The 17,673-nt window shown below is 45.4% G+C and overlaps 1 protein-coding gene across 1 annotated transcript in view; it reads left to right on the top strand.

Annotated features, from left to right (window-relative positions):
• The window catches only part of prr36b (proline rich 36b), a 37,401-nt gene extending 33,059 nt beyond the window's left edge, over positions 1 to 4,342 (top strand). The window contains exon 5 of the mRNA XM_050068303.1: positions 132 to 4,342. Coding sequence (XP_049924260.1) covers positions 132 to 3,256 — 3,125 coding nt within the window. The 3' untranslated portion in view covers positions 3,257 to 4,342. The remainder of the gene's footprint in view (positions 1 to 131) is intronic.
• The last annotated feature ends 13,331 nt before the right edge of the window (positions 4,343 to 17,673 follow it).

The following is a 17,673-nucleotide window of genomic DNA, read 5'->3' as shown; positions in this document are numbered from 1 at the left end:
ATTGTGCCACATCCTCAGTTTGAGAGAGAAAGCTTCCATATTCAATTGTTTTTTTGTCCATTATAATATGCTGTTGTTTAGTTTAATTATATAATGTTTACCTGTTCCTTGTCCTGTGTTTTCTCCCCCAGATGTTACCAAAACAGCCACTTCAGCATCCAAAAAGCCTGAGTCCCCCCTCACTCGCCCCTCCTCTACAACAAAGCCGGCAAAACCTGAGACCCCCAAAACCGCCTCAAAATCAGACATCACCGCCAAAAAGCCTGCTGCCAGTAAAGCTGCAGACACAAAGACACCCAACCGCTCCAAAGCAGAAAGTAAGCCCACACCTAGCAAGGATGCTTCCAAGACCCCTGCATCCAAAACCGCTGCAGCCAAGACCTCCACCCCCAAGAAAACGGTGGGCAGCAGCACCCCAACTCCAGTGAAACGTGGCGCCAAAGCTGCAGAAAAGGAACCTGAAAAGGAAATAGCCGCTGCTGTAGCTGCTGCTGCAGCTATCGCTACGGCGGCAGCTGCCATCGCCGGGTCGGAGGAACCAGAAGCAGCTGTGGAGCCGTCTGCTGCAGACGCACCGGAACTGACGCCCAGCCAGAACGAAGCAGTGCAAGAAAAAACTTCAGACATCACACCAGAACCAGTGTGTGCACCAGTGTTAGAACCACTGCGAGAACCAACACCAGAGCCAGTACGGGAACCAACACCAGAACCTGTAAGGGAGCCGACACCAGAACCTATACGAGAACCGACACCAGAACCTGTAAGGGAACCGACACCAGAACCTATACGAGAACCGACACCAGAACCTGTAAGGGAACCGACACCAGAACCAATACGAGAACCGACACCAGAACCCATACGAGAACTGACACCGGAACCTGAACGAGAACCATCTCCCGAGCCCCTCCCAGAACCCCTGTCTGTATCAGCAGAGGCAGATGTAAGAGCTGAACCAGTCCAGGAAGCAGCCCCCAGTGTTCAGCCATCAGCTCAGCTGGACCTCTTCAAATTCGAAGAGTCTACCAACGACTCAGTTCCCTCCCTGGGAACCACTGTCATGTCTCCTCCTAGTTCCCCAACAGGTCCTGTTTCTCCTGTCAGAGAGCCGCAGAACGCCTCCTCTCTGCTCGACATGCAGTCTGACCCCTGGGACAGGAACCAGGCTCTATCTGACTTTGCTCCTCAGAGTTTAGTCCAGACAGAAGAGGAAAAGGAGAATGAAGAGGCACAGGAGACAAGGGAGGAGGAAGAGGAGGAGGAGGAGGAGGAGGAGGAGGAAGACAAGGAGAACCTGTTCATGCCTACCTCCATAGCTGCATCTGCAGGGGCCTTCAGCATGACGCCACAACCTCACTTGTTGGGTGTCTCGCCCATGGATGATTTCACCTCCAGGGACCTGATGTCCCCTCATGAAAAGGAGGAGGCAGTGGAAAAGGCTGATGAGGAGATAAATGAGGATGATGATGAAGAGGAGGAGGATGAAGATGAGGAACAGAGGAGACTAGGCCACCAGCCTTCATCCTTGGTCACTGACATGAGCACATCTCAGCCCTCTGAGGAGTTCCAGGTGAGGTCCTCGGCCTTCGGTGGCTCCGCAGGGTGGCACGGTGACGACCAGCTGTCTGGGATGGACTCTGAGGACGTGAGCAGCTGCACCAGCAGTCGGCAGCAGGGAGTCTCCGACCTCAGCAGCACCCAGCACACCGCAATACTGGAGGGCACCCAGAGCTCAGATGCCCTGGTCGACTCAAGCCTCCGCGGCTCTGAAGGAGATGGTAATCTGATGGGTTCTCCCAATGTGGAAACCCTGGCCAATGAGGAGGAGGAAGACGAGGATGAAGAGGATGAGCGGGTGGATGATATGGACCTGAGTTCAGAGAGAGTAGAGGAGCATCACAAAGCTTTCCACCAGCAGGAGCATGATGAAGATGAGGATGAGGATGTAGAGATGCACAGTGAAGGAGTGACAGAGAGCTGTGGGAATGTAGACGAAGATGACTTTAATGAGGAGGAGCGTTTAGATAACCTAAATCGCTCTGGTCCTCCTCCTTGCGTCCCTCCTACCTCCTCCTGGGGCCAGACCAACCCCTTCTGTGATACCTGGGCTCAACCAGCATCTCTGCTCTCTGTCTCCTCCCCCAGCCCTGTTTCTGACCACGGTGCTGCTGAATCTGAAACACCCATCCTGTCTCCAGCCCAGGCCCGTTTGGACAGCAGCGCTCCTTCCTTTGCTCCTGAGTCAGAGCAGGAGCCCCAGCAGCACCACGAGGAGATGAAGGGCTCAGCAGACGAGGAGGCTCATGCCCTATTTGCTGCCCCAGCTGTGGGCACATCCCAGCCCGGCACTCTGGGCGGCACAGCTCATAGCAGCAGCGAGACGAGCACACCAGAGGAGCTCCGTGACTACGACAGCAGCTCTGGGGTGGAGTCCCGTTCTGACAAACAGCAGACCCCAGTGCCTGCTTCAGTCCAGCCTGACATGGAGCAGGACCTGGGTATTCACTTGGAGAAAGGCGATGGAGAGGAGGAGGAGGCTGAGACACTCCCTGCCGACGAGGTCCTTGGAACAGGACCCCCAACCGCTCCTGCATCCGCCCCGTCCTCCCCATCCACCTCAGGAGACGAGGCAAGCGACACAGAGGGCGAGATGCAAATCAACGACCCTGATGCGCCAGTCATGATGGACGAGAGCGCCGGTTTTGAAAGCCCTCCTCCCACCTGTAATCTGCCAGCTCTTGAGGAGGATGAGGAGGCGGGGGACACACCAGCCGGAGAAGGCGAAGAGGACGGAGGTGGAACCACCCCTCAGTCAGCCAACTCTGTGGCATCTTACGGCTTCGACTGCACCACATCCAACTCCAACGCCCACTCCATGGCTGAGAGCTGCGGAAAGAGCCCAGGGATCTTCTCCTTGGAGAATGAGGAGCAGCTGCCAGAGGAGGCCAAGGACCCCTCCCTCATCAAGGAGCTCACCCTGCCGTCAGCTGCTGCCGCCGCCCAGGCAGACGACCTGTTCGGCAGACCCGTGGACCTGATGCCTTTGGGCCACCCGGGAGTCAACCAGCCTGGCAGTCTAGATGAGCACCACTACATGCTGGGGGGAAAGCTTGCAGCAGACCACCTGGAGGACGTCGACCCGCTGGAGCCCAGTCACCACCTCGGGGCGGAGGATTCCGAAGAAGCCGGCGACAGCCAGCCGCCGTACTACTCCACCATATGTGATAAGACTGATAGTTTTCTGGCAGGTAATGTATAAGTCCCTCCTCTTACCCCTGGAATGCACCTTTTCCCCGCAACCCTCCCCCGTTACCTGTTGTTCGTTTTCTCTCCAGTTGGGTTAGATGGGTTAGAAGAAAAAAGGAGAGCAAGATTGTAGGAAAAGATTTTAAAAAATGAATAAAGAAGATGGAAAAAACATGACTGTAGCAATTTTTAAATGAAGCCTCCCTCTTTCATACTGTTATGGTCATGGTTATGAGTGTACGGCTTAAACTCCTTTATGTACAATAGCTACTACCATTTTCTAGTAGAATGTTCTTTTTAAGTAACACTGCTTATTCTGTAGCCCCTGATGGGGTACTGACTGATTTGGTCCACTGTGACTGAGCTTTTAAACCGAAAAAGAAAAAAAAAACACAGATGGAATGAAATGGACTCATTGTGTATTTATCCTACTGTTTTTACCGAACAAATGTCAATGATTTTTTTTTTTGTTTTGTATTTGCTTATTTGTTGTTTTTTTGTTTTTGTTTTTTTCTGTTGAAACCTGGTCCTCCCTACCCTGTGTACACACGCTTCATGTTCAACAGCACCATAGCAACTAGTCACATTTTAAAAGTTTGTGTTTCAAGACTTTTAGCTATCAAAATAAAGGCTAGATATTAACACGGCAGATTTGTTGAGATAGGTGTGGGAGTATTAGATTGCAGTTGGTGAAGTTTTTAATGTGTGCTTCAAGAGGCTCTACGCTCTTTGCATAGGTTGTTAAGGTATATAACGTGCAGTCACGTACAGTATGTGTTTCAGGCATTTGGTTTTAAGTGGCTAAGCTTCAAGCCTCAGTTAGCTGATCATTTGTGTTCCAGACTAACAACTAGCCTTTTATTTGTGATGAGACCCTGCATTGTCCTACATCGCTCTCACAGTTGAGCTTTACACTCGCTGAAACGTTTTCATAGTGAGCGTTTGGTTTACTATTTCAACAGTATATTGCATGTTTAACTAACATAAAAGACTGTGTACTACCTTGAATTTGAAACAGTTCTACACTAGACATGTTCATCAATGAATGGTTCACACTAGGTTATCTTTCAAAATTCCATTAAAACATCATTGCAAGGCATTTTGTTCCTGTTTCTTATTTTCCCTGTGGATCCAGCATGCCTGAACTTTACTGTCCTCGTGTCCGAGTCGCTGTGTATCTGTGTGTTTACACGACTGATTTCCCATGGCGTCTCAAACTCCTCACCATGGGAATGACCGGTAAACAGGAAGTGATGCAACATTGTACAATGGTGTTGTATCTAAAATGGAATTTTGGTCAAATCAAGGAGGTGATTCTGATGGTGTCCCTGTGCCCTGTTCTCCAGCATGCTGTTGCCCTCATGACATTTACAGACACTACACAGGCTTACCAACATCACATTCAGACCTCGGCAGGTGGTGCTCACTTAGAAGGTGCCCTGTGGAGGTTTAACAAACGTGTTGAATGTATTTACCTTTTCACAAAACACTTAAAAAGCTGAATCTAACTATAAAGCAAGGAATCCGTTCATCCATTCTACTTGACACCTGGCGGGTGAAGTCCTGGGGACCTATGGGTGTTCAGTTGGGTTGGGTATCATTTAAAAATTACAATACCAGTACCCTTAAAGTGATACCAATACCAATAGAGTACTTCATTCGTTACCCATAATATGAATGGAGTGGTCTGTCCTATAGCCATACTTACAAATGTTTTGGTGACATCGAGCTGCCAACTCTGTCGTACACACCGAGCAACCTTAGCACACTATGGAATGTACTGGTTGTAGGTGCAGGAGTGTGAGTTCAGAGCTGGGGACAGTTGTGAGAGTCCACCCAGTCGCACACACCCAGTGACAGGGCTAAGTATTAGCATCAAAGGGTCGAGCCGTTTCGGTGTTGATTTGAGTTTGTTGGGATCGTTTAGCAGCTTGGTGTTGGACGTTAGCATTCGCTGCTGTGTTAGCTTGGACAGCGAGTCTGGAGATGGCAGCATCAGAAAGTTTGGATGGTCCGAGATCAGATCCCTGCGCAAAAAGGATCGAATGCAGATATCGTTTGACTGGAGATTTTTCGATACTACTTGGTACTGGGATATTTAGGTCTTGCTGACACCCAGCACTAAGCCCTAAACTTAAAATAAACACGCAAACATGCAGCAGTGTGGGCGGGGCTTCAGGGCTCTGCCATACTAACTTATAACACTAATAGCCTAACGATATCACCGACAGAATACCTCTGCTAATTTAATCCATGCTATACCTTAAAACCTACCTCTGCTAATTTAATCCATGCTATACCTTAAAACCACGGTGGTTATGTCAAAGCAAGCGACTATTTGGGAAATCACACCTCAGCTAAGTGTATTTCATCAGTGTCGCTGACGATTTAAGGGTTTTTCAGTGGCGGACGTAGTAATTTTGCGGCCCCAGGCAAACACTGTCTCGCTTTCACCCTTTCTTAAACTGAATATTGGTGTTGGCAGTGGTAGCAGAAGAACTTAAAATGTGTCCTGCATTCAAATTTTTAGTTAAAGAGTGAAACACAGGCACTATCAGCACAAGGTACACTTAAGAGTACAGCACTATGGGGGTCTTTCGTACCTTATTTTGGGATACAGTCAGTTAAAATAGCAACATAAACCAATATTTTTCATATCTAAACAAATTAATAAATCTAGCTGTTTGGGGTTCTGGTGTTTTGCTCAGGGGCCAAATGAACGCCCACATACTCAGGGACTTATGAGTTAAACATTGCTCCATATCACGAGCACTGGTCAGAAACTCCACAGGGTACATTTAACGTAAACTGGACAGGAAGTGCATCGACATGGACGTGCTTTAAACATTCAAACAGGGTGAAAACTACTCATGTGTCTGCAACCTCCTGAATGTTTCCCTCACATAGACAAACATACATAAACTCTTTGTACAGGCCACCTGAATGCACCTGAATGTTGAAGCTCAAGAACACTTTCTCCCTTTCATGACTTCTTCCTCTGACCTGCCCGCTCCTTTTGATCAAAATCCTGACATGAAAAACCTCTCTAGACTCTCACGTACCCCTCTGATTGTTTACTGAATTGTTAACATATCGATGAGACTATGCAAGTCCTATTTCAGGTTTGTGTTTTGGGACACCACTGCTTCCCTTGTATAATATACAGTTACATAGGGGCGCTTAAAAAAAGGGATTGAGCTGCGTTTAGCATCATTTCATGACAAATACATTCAATCAATTCAGTCAGTTTCTGTGATGTTTTTGTCGATACGTCCCCCATGTTGTCATCTGTCTCTTCAAATACCTGTTGTCTGTACTGTACTGTGTACACGACTGCTGTCTTGCATGATAAAGTGTGTTCAAAGAGGACAAAGCAGCAGATGTGAGTGTGGTGCGCAAGGAGAAAATATGGTTATTTGAAAGACAACTTAAGAGAGAAAACATCATGCAGTAACTACCTTATGATTTGTTCGTAGATACAGTGTATTTATTCCTGTGTCATGGATGTCACTTTATTTTCGGAGCCCCTTTATTTTTTTTCCGTTACACCTTCGCCCTCTTGTCAAATCTCTCCTGAACCCTCCTGTTGTTGTACCACCCGTTCTGTTTGATGCATGCATCTCTAATGGATGCACCAAGTGATCTTGACTGTCTCACAGGAGACGAGAAGACACGTGAAGCGGACGAAGGTCACAAGTGGCAAACACACTCACGGGAAGACAACCGGAACCAGAACCACACTTCTGCTGTCCCTATAGCCAATGGCCACTACCTGGCAATGGTCCCAGGCAACAGGAGGCCCATTGATCCGACTGTCGCGGCGCATTTCGCCAAGATAGCACCCCCGCCTCCTTTGATAGAGACCAGCGTTGACGGTCGCATGGGTGGAGAGCAGTTAAGGAGGCTGGAGCAGCACCAGGAGAAGCTGAGGGAGATGCAGCACCGTCAGGAGCAGGAGAGGCAGAAGAGGCAGTGGCTGGAGGAGGAGCGGCTGAGGCTGGAGCAGCAGAAGCAGCTGGAGAAGCAGCGCAGGGAGCTCCTCCAGCTGCAGCTACAGCAGCAGCAACAGGAGCACCGGCACCGCAGGCAGGTTCTGCAGTGGCAGCTGGAGCTGGAGCAGCAGTACCGCATGCAGCAGAAACAAATCCAACAACAGCAGCAGCTGAGGAGGAGCCCCACTGGAGTCATGTTGTCCCCGTCCACGGGGCTCTGCACCATCTACGAAGCCATGGAAACCAGTGACGAGGAGGACGAGGCCAGAGGTGAACACAACAGGAACATGCAGGTGGTGGGGAGGAGGGTGCTGTACCCCCAGAGCGTCACGCAGGATTTCCACAGGCAGCTGCGTCCAGTGCCTCCACAGGAACTGGAATGGAACAAGAAGGTGGACATGGTCCAGCAGCTCATCAACCAGACCCTGATGCTGTCTGGAGATGGAGGCTGCCCTCCGCTCCTCCTCCTCCCTGTGGGGACTGGGGGCACCTTAAGCCCCTTGGAGAGCAGCATGTGGCCCAACCTGCTGCCTCAGGTCAGCCCTCCTGCCGCCACAGTCACCTCCGTCAGCAGCTACTCCCCAGACAGCCGGGGCAGCTCTCCACCTGGAGACTGGACTGTGGTGGAGGTGGAGACTCAGCACTGATGACAACTGATCAACAAGCTGATCTAACGATGAACAGGTCAATACATTAAGTAAAGGGACAGTTCACCCCCAAATCAAAATCGGCTACTCAAGATAATCCACAGACCTTGTTGTGAGCAGTTTGATGTACGACCTATTTTCTTTCTACCAAACTACACACACCATGTAGAAGGAAGAGTGCATCTACTGCTAGCTCACCTAGCACCACTGAGCTAGCTCAGCTGGGAGACGCCATTAATGTTTACGTCATGCTGTCAGGAGCTCTAACTTCTCATCCATGAATACATTTATGCTTCTTCCTGCGTGGTGAAAGGGTTAGTTAGGAGGCATGTGTTTACTAATTTAGGAGAGGTTCGAGACAATGCCAGATGTAAACATTAAAGGCGTCCTCCTCGGCTGAGCTTTAATGTTGGCTAGCTCAGTGATGCTAGGTGAGCTAGCAGTAGATGCACGCCTCCTTCTGCGCAGTGATGCGATTGGCGGGTGTCGGTCGGTAAAGAGAAAATAATCCCAACATGAAACTGCTCACAACAAGGTCTGTGGATTATCTTGAGTAACTGGGTCGTGATTTCTGGAAAGAGACATTGCTGTTGAGTCTTTCAAATGTATTTTTTGGCACTTTGAGCACCACAAGCTGAGTGTCATCTAGTTCCATCATATTGGAGAGAGGACATACATCTCTACAGCTGATATCTCCAACACTCTGCAACCCACACCAAAACAATTTAGACTATAAAATAGTACTACAGGTAAGAGGAAACATATGCATTTTTGATTTGGGGGTGAACTGTCTCTTTATAGGAATAGTTTGACATTTTGGGAAATACTTGCTTTCTGGCCGAGAGAGGAATGGTATCACTCTCATGTCTATACAGCCGGCAGCCAGTTAGCTTAGCTTAGCACAAAGACTGGAAACAAGGAAACGGCTTACCTGGCGCTGTCTGAAAATAAGAACTGTCATGTTTCGGTTACCTTAGTCCATGGAGTCCGCTGTTGCACCACCATGTTTCTACAGTAGTCCAGAACGAACAAACACTGGCTCTAGATGGGGCCATTAGCTTTTTTGCGTCGATCACTGTACTAAGCGGACCCTCTGAGACAGGCAGTATTGGAAAAACACTGATTTTTCTAACATAAAACTGCTTTATTTAGCTATTTAACCAGTTAAAATCAATGGGGAAGAGACCTCTACAAATAATTAAGCTCCCTACGTCTGGATCTTTAGTTATCTGGGCTAGCAGCCCATCTGCGACTAACCAAACAGCGTTGGAGAAACACTGATTTGTAACGTCAAACTGCTTTATTCAGTCTTTTTACCGGTTTAAATCACCCGGTCCATATGTTTTGTGGTGGGTGAGACCTCTGCAGATAATTCAGTTCCCCATACAAACCACCTAAACAATGAACACTGAAGGAATTCTAACCAGGAGTTCACCTTTGGCACATGGGAGAAGTTTCAGCTGGTTTCAGTCTACAATCCTCACCACTAGATGCTTCTAAATCTCACACACTGTTCCTTTAATTAGGGAGTTCAGCAGTGGGAGTCGCTGCCACTGGACAGAGCAAAGCTATCTCCCCTTTGTTTCCAGACTTTATGCTAAGCTAAGCTAACTGGATGTAGCTTTATGTTTAACAGACGGAAAGTGAGTGAGCTTATTTCCCAAAATGTCAAACCTTTCTTTTAACCATGCCTATGCAGAGCATCCGAACTTAGAGGCAGATTTGTATTTATATTGTATGAAAAGCCATAGCCATACAGAGAGACGTCATCACTTCAAAAGGTTTTTCATCCCATCACAAGTCACATGTCATATGACCACACAAAATCAATTTCAGGTCAACATCCTTATTCTTATAAGACCAAACACACACTGTAGCTGCACCGTGTCACTGATTCCTGTTCCCTAGACATGCATATCACACTGTAACCTCGCATTAGAGCATGTTTCCTTACCAAAAGCTCTTAACAGCACTCCTCAGATGTCTTACTCTGAAATGCACTGTAAAGTTTTAGTCATGTGTTGTGTGGGGCGGCGCTCCACTGTGTATTCTCTTCTATATATGTGTCACAACCAGAGACCAAACACTGGTCACGCTCTCAGATGAGAGACTGAGCTATGACAAATTGCACTTGTTTTTCTTGTTTATTCATTGTGTTGGCCAAAGTATTTACACAGGTAAGTGCCAGTACTGTTAATAGATGTATATGTTGAATCCTTATAGTGAAGTGTGGAGAAAAAATATTTGAAACGGCCCATTGTGTGCGTCCGAAAGGCCTGTTTGTGGACGATGCTGTGATGTAATCCACCAGTCTGTGGTCAGTAAATGTTACTGTGACTTCACTGGACAACCAGGTTTTCATGGACTTAATAGAGTCGTCAGTCATGGAGCACAAGAGAAGAAGGCCCTCCTTGTTGAGCTGCAAGGGGAGGTTAGGAGGGTGCTGGACNTGTCTTCTCTCACATTCCAAAGTTGTAGCCTCATTTCCTGGGTCGGCCACTATTCAGGGAGTCTCCGAGGTTACCGATGATGTCATGGTGGGAGAGAAAGGAGGAGATGAGACAATGCAGCGCTCTGGCAAGGCGACCAGTGGGAGGCGTGTGTGGAGGGTGGTGGGTGGTGGTGGTGGAGTACCAACACTTGCTCAACATTTATGTTCATTCCAACATAACTGGGTTTTTTTTCCAACATACATTTTGCTGTGTTTTGTGATTCGTGCGACATATCAGAAGCTTTAAAGATATTTTATATCAATAGGTGTGATTTTAAATTTTATATGTCTGGCGTGCAGAGAAAAAGCACCTGTGTCTGTCTCTTTGTGTCTGAGCTGGGAGGTGAGGTCAGTCGGAGAACTTAAAAACAACACTGCCCCCTGTTGGCTGCACGACTGAGACAAACCCAAATATAAATCATTATATCTGTTTTCACCTAAAACCCTTTACTGTTATGCACTGACACTGAATAAAATGCACAATTTTATATGAAATTAAGGAGTTACTTATCAATATCAAATGAATATTTATGACATTTTAAATCAGCGTACGTGTACAGAATATAATTTTATAAACGATATAACTATTTATACTGCAGCTACACTATGCATGTCAAATTATGTTTGTGTAAAAACAGTAGACGTAGCCACTGTGCTGCTATATATTATCATATCTAAGAGTTTTTCTAGTTTATCACAGCTTATATACATACGAGCAAGCACAACTTACAATAATATTGCATGCGTTTATAAGAGTGGACCTATGTGTGCACATAGAGTGCCTCAAGTTCCTTTACACTTGTGTCATTTAATACAGTTTAAGTGTTTACATTTTTAATAGTTTGTTTTGTGAATGTTTATCTTCTTTATTATTGCAGATTTTGTGTTGTTGTGCCAAATAAATTTCAGTATGAAATATGAAAAATCACCGCTCTGAATATGAAATAAAATTGCTTGAATACTGTCTTTGATGTTTGTGTCGTCGTGCTTCTGTCAGACCTTTAATGCTCACGTTATATGGACAAATAAGAGACGAAATAAGAGGCAGGACCCTGAACACATCTTTTCAGTCAACTCATTGGTGAGTATATATATGAGTCCTTTGCAGAGGGGACAGAAGTGAGAGAGTGGTAGTCATAGAGTAGTCCTTCTGCTGCATACAATAATATTAAATAGACTAATATTGATCCATTGATTCAGTCTTCTACAGGCACTTCGTGACTCCAAGAGGGTCTTCAGAGTTACTGCAGGGAGGCTGCCAAATTATTGTTTGATAATGTTTTTTTAGTTTTTTCTCTGAAAATGAACGTGTTTCTCAAAGTCAAGGATGCATCCTTGGTAGGATGAGTCCTTCCAAGGGAGGATCCTGCAGAGGCAAGGCAGAAGTCCTTCCTATTATTCAGTGGACACACATTGGAACAGGCTAACAAGTGTCCCCAGGTGATTTTCATTAACCCTCAGCAGACTGAGGGGGTTTCAGGATACTGCGGTAATTTTGGCACTCTGATGTTGCTGTACGGTTTGAACAAATGTAAGCTTTTAGGGAGAATATATTTATGGATCATACTTAAAAAGCAAACAGGTAGGCTAAAGTTGTCGGTGAAGATTCTCCTCCAGGTCATGGTAATCTATATCGTAGGCAACTGGAATCCAATATCTGTTCCGTCTTGGATTTAAGTGCATCGATGGTGAAGTGAATCTGTCTCACTCTCTCATTGAGTAGCTGGTTCTGGGCCCTCTGAAGCATAGTTGCAGCCTTGTATCCTTCCACAATGGAATCCAAGCCTAGGCTGTTAGGGCCTGCATCTCAGGTTGAAATGTAGGTGGTTCCTGTAGTCAGCCAGCTTCCTAGATGTTCTTTCAAATTCCTGTACCAGTTGAAGGGCATTCTTCCCAAATTGAATGGCAACTTGTCGGTGAAGATTCTCAGTCATCGAGGATGGAGCCGTGGAGGATCCACACGTGCATCCTTTGAATTTCTCTGAAACTATGACTCAGTCCTCCGTGAAACTCGGAAGGATCCTTGAGGATCCTTCCTTGACATTGAGAAACACCTAGTGTCTTCACTTCCAGCAAATCATGCGCAGAGAATTGTGGGTACTTTATACCTGCTAAGGATACACGCATTTGCATCTCTTAAAATTCTCTGAATGAAGGACTCTATCGTCAGTAAAATCTGAAGAAACTTTGCAACATTGGAGCAGTCCTTAGGCGGGATTTGATGACGTAGCCTCCTTGAGATTCAGCCATTTAAGGTTCCTTCCTTGACTTTGAGAAACACCCACAGGTCAAGATGGCAGCCTGAGTTTGATGCCTGACAACCTCCATCCGCCCTGTGACGCCCCCTCCATCATCTTAGAGGATGTTCCAGCTGACCTCATCAGGTAGGTGGCTGACATGGGAGGCTCACTGCCTTGATTACACTCACCTGGGCTTTCAAGCTATAAAAGCTGACCTAAACGTTCCTGACCTACACACTCCATTTGTTCATTTAAGTTAATCTTAGTTTAATAATTCATGGTTGTTTAACTAAATCTTTCGTGTGGACTCCAAGCTTGTGACATATATTGAGCCACTTTGTGACAAATGGGGGCTCGTCCGGGATCAGATCCGTCAGGTAAGGTTAAATCTAGCCTTATTGTGACAAAGTAGGCTTGATCTGGTTTGTGACTCTTGTGGTGTGTGAATGCTAAATTGAGGTTAATTAAGCACTTTATCAGGAGTACAGATTAAAGTGCTTTTGGTGTTGCGACAGAGATCTCTGGGAGTACCATGCAAGGATTTTTGTTGGATTATTTTTGTGTGGTCAAATTTTGTGGGTGTTGGAAGGGAGCAGCATTTGTCCCCACCTTGTTTGAAATGCAAACCAAATAATGTGAATATAGCCACAGTAGAGTGAAGAAGCCATGCATCCCCTCTGTAGGCTGAAGTGGTCGCTCTCAACAGGAGACCAACCAGTTTGTTGTTTTCACTGAGTGTGGCGGAGCATGTGGGTGAAGACAATGTCTTGGGAGCTTTTCCCTGGTTTCCTGATGGTCGCCAGTTCCTGGTTGTCTTCAATACCCACCACCAGTATCTGTCCGAAGACTAGGGTTCAGATTAATTAGCTAGTGAGCGTGACCATTTAGTCAGGGCTGGGGAGCTTGAGCTCTGTGGGCGTTCTTTGATTTCACCACTGCAGTTCAGCCCGTGTCGAACCAATCGAGGTTGGGTGCCGCAGATTCGCTGGCCAGTCATTGCGTCGAACCCTCAAACTCCTTGGAGTAGTGCAAAAGAGCCATCAAAAAAATCGGGCTGGGTCGCCTGGGCGAGGGTGTCTGAAGATTAAAGACCCGAAACACCCCGTGACCTTGGGTTCATTACTGAGGATGTGTCCAAGTAGCACCAGTAGGTGTATTCTAGAACTTGTTGCCCCACAACAAGAGTGGGGTGATCCTTGACTTTGAGAAACACCTAGGGTCAGAGAACAGTGACAGAACCACCAGACCAGTGCTAAACTCCAGATGTGTGGACCATACAGTATGGGTGTCTGATATGGAGGAGCTGTCTAGGAAATCTTCTAAGGGACTGTGATTCCCCTGCATCCTATATTATACTTCACTTCTCCCCCTCCCATCAAAACTAATGTCATATTAGGATACTGCTTTCCTGGCCTCATGTTGCAGCCAGTTTAGACGGACTCTACTGGATGTTTATTCGGGCTCAGGAGATGGTATAGACTAAGTAAAGGGCTCCCTCTAGTGCCTGCAACATAAAATACAAAGATTTTGTGGGTGGTCGGTTAAGATTTTATATTCTAACTGGTTTAAAGCATTTCCCCACAATAGTTAATGATAAAAAAAGGCAACAACACAAATACATCTATATAAAAACAAACAACAAAATAAATAGTCCAACAATAATAACAGGTTCCCCATATAGTTTCAGTTTTCATTATGTGATACAACAAACAATAACGATTAAAAAAAAAATCTAAAAGTTAAGAGTAGGGAAGGTAATTTAGTTTTGTCCCCATATTTTCAGGAATGTGTGGCCTTAGTGGTGTGTCAGTGTGTTGATTTTTTTATATAACATAATACAACATATTATAGTAAGAGAGCAGCAATTGCAGATATGACCACAAATATTGATTCAACAAATAAAAAGCCAGCTTTGGAGGAATATTTACAACCAAGTAAAACCTTTTAGACATCTGTTTTTGATCCGCAAGACCAATGCTTTTATTTTGAAACGACACGCAGGAAGTTATCTGATGCATCGGCGGAACGCGGAAAACTTGAATTCAGTTGACAGGAAGACGACCATACTGCTAGCTGACAGACAAGGTGAGTGAATGACAGTTTTTTATTATTATTTTAGTGACAACCAAGCAGCCCACTGTAAGTTAAAGTTTAAGGAGAAGTTCAGTAACGTTAATGTTAGAAGCTTTAGCTGTGACACAATGGGCTGAAAGCTACTGGCTAATCATGCATGATGTGAACTCTTTAAGTCAGTGACATGCTCATGCTCTTCTCTGTCTCCTTTAACTTTAGCTCATATTGGAGTTATGATATGTAGCATGTGAAATAGAGTATGGTGAATGTGCTAGGAAAGGTAGTCAGCACTGTCTCTACCTGGAGCTCGCATAAACGGAGCCTGGGTTTGGTTGAAGGTGGCGGTGCTGTTTGGGCTGAGAAAGCCATGTGTAAGTAAGGTAAAGGAGGTTGTTGGGTTGGTGCGGGGAGCAGTGAGACCTGGCATTAGGGGAGTGTCTCTGGGACGCCAGAGATCACTGTGTAGCCTCCTGGAGGTGTCGTGGGACCAAGTAGACGAAACACTGGTGAAAGGAGGTTCCCACCCGATGACCCCCAAAGCCTTGCCATAATAGCTTATCATAGGGCTTAGGAGGTTATTCACTGAGTGCTGATCCTTTCTCTAGAGCACAAACTTCTTGTGTGTATTTGAAGTCAAACCCTTCATTCCAAATTATCTTCAAGCATTATAATGTAATATAATCAATAAGCAATAAGGTCTAAGCATATATTTTTTTAGTCAAATAATGTGAACATTTTCTGTGTTTTCTTTTACTTTTCATCAGCTACTTAGAGTAAATTTTGCTGATAATATGTAAATTAGGCTGACCTGTTCTCCTCTTTTGCCTGGACATGTCTATTTTTCATGTCCTGTCCAGGGCGTGTTCATAAATTGATGATAATGTCCGTTTTTCCTTGTGTGTGTGTGTGTGTGTGTTAGAGTGCGCCACGGGCCGCATATTTCTGTCCGAACCCGACAGTCATTCTGTTTTGTTATGTCCGAAACCGAACCAAGCCCGACATTATTTAATGACTAAAGCACTGAGTTTGTGTCACACAGCTGTTATGGTTACAGGCTATTTAACAGGCCGGCGTGCACCGTGGGTGCTCAGCGGAGAGGGAGACCTCCGTGTTTGAGACGGGAGCGGGTGGCGGGAGGTCCAAGGCTTCCAGCGAGGGGAGAGGGATAAATATAACAAAATAAGATAAAATAGGAAAACTTGTCTCCCTCTTTTATTTAATTTTCAGCGTTTAATCAAGGCGGAGGCTGGCGGCAGAAGGTCCGAGGCTTCCAGAGAGGGGAGAGTTAGAAACAAACAGCCAATGTGTGTGTGTGTGTTCTGTTCAGGTGTTGTCACGTAAATAACAGTGCCCAAGCAATAAACAGGACAGACAATAGGATTTTATTTATTTTTACACTACATTTNAATATGGTCACCCCAAAAATACCTTTACTCAAATGCACTATTAAATGCAGGACTTTTACCTGGTGCTACTTCAAGAATGCAAGTTAAATTTTACCAGTTACTCTCTGTTTTTTCTTCTTTCTTCTTCTGGAAAGAAAAAAAAAAACATTTAAAAGGTTTTCCATTCTCCACTGCTACCACACGGTGGCAGTGTAGCACTGGTTGAGTTTTGTGTCGGTTAGAAGCAGCTCTTTGGTGTCACTTTTCATGCCTCACAAGCCGCTCTAAACAGTGTATAGTGCTTAAAAACATCCCCGTCTAGGTTCTGAGAAGCCACTGGATATACTGCAATGACTTGATAAATCTCAAGTAGTGTTGATTGTTGGTCTTGTACAGGGGGCTGCAGTGGTCTGCAGCTTAGCAAGCGTCTCACCTAGGTGTCATGCCATCCACCAACCCATCAACCTCCCAGTGATAAAGTCAGCTTGTATATTATGTCCCTTTTGAAACCAAGATATAATACATATGAAACGTACAAATGTAACATATCAATGGTTTGCACAAACAGTGCTTAAATATTAGGAGAAAGACTGGATTACAGTCCCTCTCACACACACACACACACACACACACACTGCTATAGAGATTGTTTATTGTTTATTAAATGAGTCCCCATTAGCTGACGCCTTGGCGACCGCTAGTCTTCCTGGAGTTCATAAAAGACATAAAACATAACAGACATAAATGTAATGGACTAAAACATAATACAAAATACAAACAGACATAAAACTAATACATACAGTCATGTAAAAACCTTGCACGAGTCATGCTATTAAAATGATACATTCATGTATACCATGTATAGTTATACAGTCAAGATAGCAAATTCAGATAAGTATTTTATAGCAAATTAATTTAATTATGGCATCGATGCCAACAGTATACATTTATATTTAATCATTTCATTGGAAAGAGATCTATTGTACTACTTAAGGAAAGATCAACCAACCCTTTTACCAATAATAACACATAAAGAGATGAGGACATTGTTTTTCAAATGTCAGATGTCTGGCCAGGTAAAAATCAGAGGATCACAGAGGGAATGAATCACTCTTCTTGTATTAAGGGAACTGCTCTTCAGTTAAGGGCTGAGCTGAGCTTTAAGAAGAGCTACTGTTTGATCTCCCAGGTGCAGGTCAGAGGAAAGTCGCTCATCTTCTCCTTGAACACTTTGTCAAAAAGTTCATTCTGAGCCATTGTGAAGACATCCTTCCAGTCACCTGCTATACCTGCTCAGACACAGAGAAAGTTAGAGATGCTTATTTCTCTCCCACCATTTAACGTCTTCTTTGGAAATGTAAAAAAAAACAGAGGAGTCATCAGCATGGAAACAAACCTTTGCGCATGGTTTGCTTTATGTAGCGGTTGGATTCAGTTAAGTCCTTGTAGTTTGCTTTGGGGTCTGTCTTCATGTTTTCGAAGGTGGACATCTCCACAACATGATCAATGGCTTCATCTGTCAAGTCTTTCCCCAGGAAAGCACAAAGCTTCACAACTTCCCCTCTGAGATCCTGCCAATCACATTTGTGTAGGAATATGTTA

Source organism: Epinephelus moara, chromosome 18 (assembly GCF_006386435.1).
Source record: "Epinephelus moara isolate mb chromosome 18, YSFRI_EMoa_1.0, whole genome shotgun sequence".
Classification (NCBI taxonomy): domain Eukaryota; kingdom Metazoa; phylum Chordata; class Actinopteri; order Perciformes; family Serranidae; genus Epinephelus; species Epinephelus moara.
Note: the sequence above shows the minus strand (reverse complement) of the source record. Positions and strands in the feature narration are given on the sequence as shown.